We start from the raw sequence: 8478 nt of genomic DNA, 5'->3' as shown, positions 1-8478 counted from the left end.
ATGCGCGCGCCCCGCCCGATGGAAAGGGGGTGAGCGATGGACGATGGAAGGGCGATGTGAGGGGTGAGCGATGGACGATGGAACAGCACAGCTAACGCGCGTACTGCGTCTGCTCGCAGGTCTCGGCACCAGCAGCATCCTCGCTGGAGCCGTCATGGCGGCTCTCTGGCGCGTCTCCGGCAAGGCGCACAACCACGATTCGCTCATCCATGCCGTGAGTAGCCAATAGGAGGCAGCCGAGTGTGATAATTGAGAACCCGGTCGATTGTTCCTTGAGCCGTCATGGTCGATACTTTTGTTACTTTATTCATGCTAGATGTTTTTCGGTCGCAGAAACTGTATGTTCAGTTCCAATCAAACGTGTTTGCAATCGTACTTGAATTGTACGTTTCAATAATGATCGTACATCTTTCGGTCACGGACAGCGTTTTCGGTCGCAGACTATATTGTTTTATTTCATTAGGGATGAAATTCATTTTTTTTGCCTCGGCCCAGAGGGCTGGTAATAGCAGTTTTTTTGCCCCAGTCCAGAGGGCTGGTAACAGCATTTTTTTACCAGCCCTCACATTTTTTTTCCAAAAATGAAGATAAGACTGCTTTACTGACTCTTGCTTGTCCAAAAAATGTTGCAGTGTGCAGCATCGCATGGTAGCTGTTGAACAGACTATAATGCAGGTCATGAATGATGTAGGAAGTGTTTTTGTCAATGTCATGTTTCATGCTTGCATTCTCGATTTCAAATTTGTAAAATTTTGATAAATTATGGCGTGATATCCTTCAGGTAAAACAGTATTTATAGGCTATTTGCTTATTAATGCTATAAATAAAAATGTAGGTATTCGCTAACACGGCTATGTTACTATATTGGTCTTGCCAATGTTACTGGTCTTCCAAATAATTTGCTGGCATATGCCGGTGGGCCGGTGCTATTTTCCCACCCTGTATTTGTATATATATTATTTATTGTTTATATTGTATATAGGCAATAATATTTTAATCACAGGCAGTATTGTTTTGGTCACAGTCAATAGTATTTTTTTGGATTTGGATTGCAGGTGCTGCACCTGGAGCAGATGCTGACGACGGGCGGCGGCTGGCAGGACCAGGTCGGCGGCCTGACCCCCGGGGTCAAGGTCGGACACTCGCCGCCCGGCCTGCCGCTGCGCGTTATACACCCACACACATTTACGACTGTCACCCACGTGTGTCGTCATTAATTTCATTCTCGTCTCCCTCCGCAGTTCATCGAGCTATCGTCGTGCGACGCGCCCGCGATGGGAAAGTGGGTGACCGCCGAGTGTCCGGCACGCCTCGACCTGTCCGGAGGGTGGACCGACACGCCGCCCATCACCTACGAACACGGCGGCGCCGTCACGAACGTCGCCATCTTGGTCGACGGCCGGCGCCCGGTCGGCGCGCGCGCTCGACGAATACCGGAGTATGTTTTGATTGGTCGGGGGTTGCCGCCGGCCGCCATGCTGCGGCGACGGCGCGGCGTCGGGAATGTGGGACGCGGTTATACGCCGCGAACGTCGTTGTTCTTACGAGGAAGAGTTTTGCTTGTTCCGTCACGTGTTGTTCTGTTGTTCGCGGTCATGTCTGATTGCACATTGTTCCATTGTTTGTGTGCACGATTGATCGTGCATCGTTCCGTTGTTCCCGGAAATGACTAGTTGTAAATTGTTCCATTGTTCGTGGGCGTGGCTGACCGTTCGCGAACCGTCTTGTTCGCAGGCCGCATCTCGTGCTCGTGCTTCAGGAGACGGTTGCCGGCGACGACGACCGCGACACGAGGATCGTGCTCACCCATCTGTCCGACCTCGCCGACCACTGCCAGCCTCACGCTCCCGGTACGATCGCTCGCCTGATCGCTCACGCCATAGCCCGGCAACGGCCACCGACCGATAATGATTTTGATTGCACTGGGTTTATGGACCCCGATAATGTTGGTTTAGGCACCAAGATCATGTTTCTATGTTGAATATTAGCTGAAAATAAGGAATAATGGATTTGAATGGTGGCCATCTTGGAAAATGGCCGCCATTGTTGCAGTTGGACAAATATGCGATGGCCCTATAGCCAAAAATCTTTTTTAGGGCATGCTCTAACAGTGTGCCAATGCTCATGCTTGTATCATCAAAATCACAATTCCCTCAAATATTGCACATATCTGCCGGGCTACCAGTAGTTCACGACGTCCTGCAACGTCGCTGCCTCCCGAGTTCTCGCGAACAAAATACCTGATGATGTTTATGTGGCCCGAGCAAATGCTTACAAAGGGAAGGGTGAAATTTTTGTGATTCAACTGGGTAACTGTTGAAACTAGCTGGGGAAGGGACGCAGCTCCCAGTCAACGTGCATATTGTGGCGGGGGGGGGGGGGGTGACCGGTAAGATCAAATGTAAGGAGACCAGATGTGAACCCTAATACTATCAAGAGCAGTGTCGTAGGTATTATATATATATATATATATATATGTTATTACCTCCGCGGATTGGCGGAGGTTATGTTTTCACCGGCGTGTCTTTGAGTGTTGGTTTGTGTGTTTGTGCTTCCACTAACACACTTGTGTTGCAGTTCACTTCCGCTAGGTGCGCTGGCTGTAGACTTACAAACACGCAACCACAGGCTAAGGGGCAACCACAGTCCTCCCCCACCTGCACGCTCGCACTAATCCGGATCCAATTAATTATTTAATTAATTAATTAATTAATTAATTTTTCCACTTATGTAATGTAGCTTTAGAAATGTACATGGTTATATCTGTATAAATGACTGCAGGTTGATATTGTGTTCGCACGTGCGTTTGTGCGTGCGTGTGTGCGTGCGTCCATGCATTCATGCGTGCGTGCGCGTGTACTTGTATAAATCTATCGGTCGTAAAACTCACGAGTGAATTCCCCTCTAAGCCGTGCTTCGTTTTCTTGACAGTTTTGCTCGAGGATGGCAGTTACAGCTATCAGAGCCTCTCCGGCCTTGATCACTACAACAACGTCTGCCAGAGTTACCTCGGCTGGCGACCGCCGCGGGACAGACAGACGTGGGCAGGCCACGTCCATACTCACCTCGAGGTAATTAATTAGTTGTTGTATTATTAGTAAACGATGTTTCCCATAGCCAACCAAATCTCCCATAATTTTGTATTATTCGGCAGGAGATGGCACCACTGTCGTCTTTTGGTTATGTAGTCTACAGACACGAGTGAAAGTTTGGATGTCGTGCTGAAATAGGCAAAGTTTGTAACTGAGCCATGTCGAGTGACGTCCTGGCTTAGAATGAACTAGTCCAGTGCTTCTTAAACTATTTCAGTGTCATTCGCCCTCGAGTCTTTATCACAAAATTTCATTCACCCGCGACGTAATTTCCTCATGATTTTGGTTTAAGTTTCGTTCACCCCAAAATAATTTCATTCACCTTTGGGTGAACCATTTTTGTACCAGTTTAAGAAGCACTGAACTAGACCAGCCGAGTGTCGCGCCTGTAATCGTGTTGGTGACGTATGCATGGTCATTCTTCGATAGACCCTGTTTGTAACGATAGAGTTTTGCTTGGGCAGGGATCCTCGGCGCTGTCACATGACACGGTGTTCGTCAACTCTATCGCGTCGAGCCATGTCACGTTCGGCGCGAAGAATCTCGTAACGCACTGCCACCTGCAGGGAAAACTCGTGACTAATGCCGGCTGCGTACTCAATAATCTGTGCGACTGCGACTTGCAGGTAAGATGGGCGCCGACGAAAGATTTAACAGAAAAATCGTGCACCCTACTATGGGTTCTTTTTTGTAATCAAACCATTGTGGTCAGTCTATTAAATCACATGGTGAATATGGTAGTAACTGACACAGGCAGTATAAGTACTGCATAAGTATTTAAAGTAGTGTATTGTAACGACTTCCTTCCAAAAAAGTCATCTACAAATCCTACAGAAAAGTGACTACAGGTGTCATCATGATTGCCTGTTGATACGACAGCATGACAGCATAGTTATTAATATTTAATCAGCTTTGATTAATCAGCCTTTAATAAGTTTATTATAATTATTATTATTATATAATAATTAATTTTAATGACTTGATTTTTCAGTGCAACGATGGCATAGTTGCAGAGGTTAGTGACGGGATGGTCATGCAGGCGTTTAACGTGCACCTCAGCGCTCCCTGTCGAGTGGACCTGGGTACTATTCGTGTGCTCACAGTACTGAGTAAATATGACAGTCTGGAGGTACGCATAATTTTTAAATAAATTATTAAAAAATCTTTATCTTGTGAGTTTGATAGTATGCTGGTGTTAGGATGCTTTTTAACTAGAAACTTTTTTATAGTTACCTTTCAGAGTAGGTTTATTCCATTGATATAGATATGAAATCAATCAATATAGATCTAGCTGGTAAATAATAAATTTTTATAGTAAATCGATCCCTGATTTAAAAAATAATTTTAACCGAATTAATGCTTGTAGATTTTGTACCCAACAGTTGCCGATGTACAGGGCGTTGGCTACAATTTGTAGCGTGTCATGGCTCGAATTCCTAACAAGAACTGGGATCTCTAAAGAAGAACTATGGGGAACCAAACTGGTGCGTATTTATGGGAATTCTTAGCTAATAATAAATAATAAGTACTTTCACAGAAGGTTTGTCGTGCTTGCAAAATGGTCGAAAGTTCGAGAAAAGACCCCGAACCCGATTGAATTCACTTCTAGTCTTCAAAAATTAATAAGATAGTGTAGCTATGAAAGTCTGATGGTTTCCCATCATAATGATTATAAGAAAATGTATAATTATAATAAACATGATTTATGCAGTTATCTCAACTTACTCGATTAACAATTAAATGTGTCAGCAGGTGGCGCCACAATCCAGGCATTCTTGATGGTTGAGACGTCATGGTGAATTTTTCCTTCTTTTTCCCGTTAGGATGAGAAGGAGATGACGGTGATGACGGCGCGACTGTTTCCCGTATTCCACGTCTGGGAGAATGTCGGAATGCGCGAGCTGATGTGGCTTCAGGGTCTCCTGGAGGATGAGTCTGGAAGCATCCTAGACAGGTGCTCATCAGACATCACACTCCCGCTCTATGCGTAAAGGAATTCCCGGAAACACGGGATTTCATAGGAAGAAGTTAACGGCGTAAACTCTTATTTCATCAAAAACAATGTTCAAATCTTCAAAATCTTCTTGCGAAGACAGCCAGTATGTATTATTAAAATGTTGAAATTCGATTAAATTACATAAAATCTATAATCATTGCCTTGGTGAAAAAAGTAAGCTGTCATTCAGGCTTTTTAAAAGAATAAAAAAAATGTGTTCTGCATCACCAGGTGGCGTTCATCATGGCGGATGTCGCTGAACGAGATACTGGAGAACGTCGATATAGAGGCTGAGTTTGCTCATAGAAGGTGAAGCATGCAGCCACCGTAATTAACGAACTTCATTATTGATCAGCATTCATTCCATTATATATGGGATGATAACGATAGTATACATTAATAGTATATATATTATACATTATAGTACACATATACATAATAGTATACATGAACAATGAATGCTAATGATACATAATAGTATTACATGCATTTTTCCACTCTAGATAATCCTTTCGCCTTCTCACTCACTCTGTCCCTCTCTCCCTCACACACATACACACACGCACGCACGCACGCACGCACGCGCACACACACACTCGCAAGTTTTCTCTTTCTCGGGCACTATATATATAATCAGGAGTTAATGAGACAAATTTCTGGAATTTTCTGTAAGACAAATGATATAATATATATATATATACATGTATATATACTCTCCTCTCTCCGTTTCTTCCTCTTTCGCACTCCCTTACTCCCCTCTCGCGGATGGTATCGCCCACGGCATCGATGCTCAAAATCTACATGAATTTGCGCCTATAATACACGCGCACGCGTGCGTGCGACCATACCCGCGCCAGCGCGCGCGCGTGCGTGCGACCATACCCGCGCCAGCGCGCGCGCGCGCGTGCGATACTCTCCGCTCTCCGTTTCTTCCTCTTCCGCACTCCCTTACTCCCCTCACGTGGATGGTATCGCCAACAGCATCGATAGCACGGTGAATCTCATCCAGGCAAAAATGGACGTTATTCGGTACAAACTTTTTCATCCCCTGAAGCTCTAAATGTACATGAATTACGCCTATAATACACGCGTACGTGTGCGTGCGACATAATACCCCCGCGCGCGCGTGCGTGTGCGTGTTGTGTGTGTGTGTGTGTGTGTGTGTGTGTGTGTGTGTGTGTGTTTGTGGGACTGTAAAGACGCGTAGTATAGCCGTATATTCACAATTTGTGGTTGGGGTGAAAAAGTTTATAGACAACCATGGACTGGTGGTGACAGTAGAGGAATTAGCGTGAATGACAGTAGAGGAATTAGCGTGAATGACGGTAGAGGAATGAGCGTGAATGACTGATCTGACTGTTTGTTTGGTTGGATCACTTGATCTAGATCCACCGAACCCGTCCCTGCTAGCGAGGTGGATTCGAACGGGATCCAATATGGTGGCCCGCGCCTCAGCCAATCACAGCTTGTTCTTTGTTATGAACCATCCCGTGATAGGCCACAGCAAAACGTGAACCGGTGAAAGGGAGCTTTGCGTTTGTTTGGTCGGATCAGGATCATATGATCTCGATCCGACGGATTCGTTCCAAACAAACGCGCCCCTAGTAAACGTTACGTTTGGTTTGAGATGTACGATAAAGGATGTTTCTCGTTTAAGATTTACAGTTGAGGGTGTTCGTCGTCCACTGTCCCTCGTTTAAGATTTATTATTAAGGTTGTCCCTCAAGATTTATTATGAAGTACTTCTTATGAAGTACCCAAGCGATTCTACTTGTATTTGTCGGCAATTTTTAGCCATGTAAACCGATTATTACTTTTTTTTTATTATAATTGAGATACTATGCGAGTGAGTAGTGATGCGTGTATACCGTGCGCATATGTGTGATGTGATAAGCAGACGTCCCAAGTGTCTCGGTCTCACCGGGACCGTCCCGGTGCGACATGCAGAAAGTCCTCCTGTGAGTCCAGAAAGTCCCGGTCGTAACATTTTTCAGCCATATTTTAAAATTTACATCAGTAAATTACTAAATTTACCGTGGCAGCAATAATAAATAATTGTGAAACCATAAATTAACATGAATTTGCATTTTATTTTACATGTATACTTTATAAAAAATGGTGGTGCGCCGCGACAAACACATGTCGCAACCCGCCACAACTATTTTCCTGTTTTTGCGCACCGCGAAAAAACGGCGATGGACCATTATCACAAGTGATCGCTTTCTTGGATTTTCCCAACTTGGGACCTCTGGATAAGTGGCTGTTGTACATTTCAGGGAGCAGAAGAGGTGAAAGTTCACGCCGTGTGCATAGACAACCAGGGTCTGGTGGTGACAGTAGAGGAATGACATCGCACACACGCAGTGATGAGATATCTGATCATGAGAGGAGCGGAATTAATCGTATCAGCGCGACTCGCGACGAGAAATATATAAACGACAAAAACTCAGGTGTTCAATCATGTGTCTTTTTTGTATTGATTAGTATTGGCGTTCTCATTGTGAACACCACCTCATTGACTACAAACATGGAATATAAAATGTTTGAAATAGAAACTATATATGCTCTTCATTTGTTCTTTATACACGTTTTACTTTTAATACGTTTACCTTTACACAAGTTATAGAAGAAAAGCAAATAACGACGTGGGAGATTCGAACTCCGGTTTCATATATAGTAGTTTAGCGTTCTAACCACTGTACTAACAACACATACACGTATATGCACCTCGTTTAACGTAGATGAATACGTCATTACGTACATCACTTCCTTACTCCCCTCTCGCGGATGGTATCGCCCACGACCAGTCAAGCATGGAAAAACATTTGCAGCTAAATGGCCGTATTTCAGCCAAAACTTTTTCACTCCCCGAGGCACGAAATTTGAATTTACGCCTATAATACACGCGCACGCGGGCGTGCAACCATACCCGCGTGTGCGCGCCCTGTCGCGTGTGTGTATGTGTGCTTGTGCTTGTGTAAAAACGCGTATTATAGCCGTATATCCACATTTTGTGCTTTGGGGGGATGAAAAAGTTGAGGTTGAAAATTAGCCATTTGCATGGCTAACTTTTCACCGTGCAACGGATGCCGTGGACGATACTATCCGCGAGAGGGGGAGGGAAATGAATGAGAGGGGAGGAGGAAGGAAAGAGGAGGGAAAGGAGAGAGGGACGGGTGGAGGAAATAATGCAAACGGAGATGTGCACGCGCATGCGCTGTACACACGCGCAGACAAACGCACATACGGCACACATACAGGCACGGATGCACATATTCCTTTTAATATATATAGTTACTTCTCTCGCCTTCTCGCTCACCCTCTCCCTCTCTGTGACCCTCACCCCTCTCTCTCTCACACACACACGCGCGCTCTCTCTCTCTCTCACAC

At 45.1% G+C, this 8478-nt stretch overlaps 1 protein-coding gene and 1 long non-coding RNA gene across 2 annotated transcripts in view; both read left to right on the top strand.

The window, feature by feature from the left end:
* Positions 1-1158, top strand: part of LOC106812611 — a 3121-nt gene extending 1963 nt beyond the window's left edge. Inside the window, exons 2-3 of the long non-coding RNA XR_001394358.1 lie at positions 120-214; positions 1056-1158. This is a non-coding gene — a long non-coding RNA (uncharacterized LOC106812611). The remainder of the gene's footprint in view (positions 1-119; positions 215-1055) is intronic.
* Positions 1159-1244: 86 nt separating this feature from the next.
* LOC106812603 (L-fucose kinase-like) lies at positions 1245-5401 on the top strand. The gene is made up of 8 exons (XM_014816510.1): positions 1245-1438; positions 1735-1949; positions 2932-3071; positions 3557-3718; positions 4084-4221; positions 4475-4576; positions 4916-5046; positions 5320-5401. The coding sequence occupies exons 1-8, from the start codon at positions 1275-1277 to the stop codon at positions 5399-5401; spliced, it is 1134 nt and encodes a 377-aa protein (XP_014671996.1). The 5' UTR covers positions 1245-1274.
* The last annotated feature ends 3077 nt before the right edge of the window (positions 5402-8478 follow it).

The sequence above is a fragment of the Priapulus caudatus genome, unplaced genomic scaffold (genome assembly GCF_000485595.1).
Source record: "Priapulus caudatus unplaced genomic scaffold, Priapulus_caudatus-5.0.1 Scaffold666, whole genome shotgun sequence".
NCBI classification, from domain to species: domain Eukaryota; kingdom Metazoa; phylum Priapulida; class Priapulimorpha; order Priapulimorphida; family Priapulidae; genus Priapulus; species Priapulus caudatus.
The sequence above is the reverse complement of the archived record's forward strand: the minus strand, read 5'-3'. Positions and strand labels throughout refer to the sequence as shown.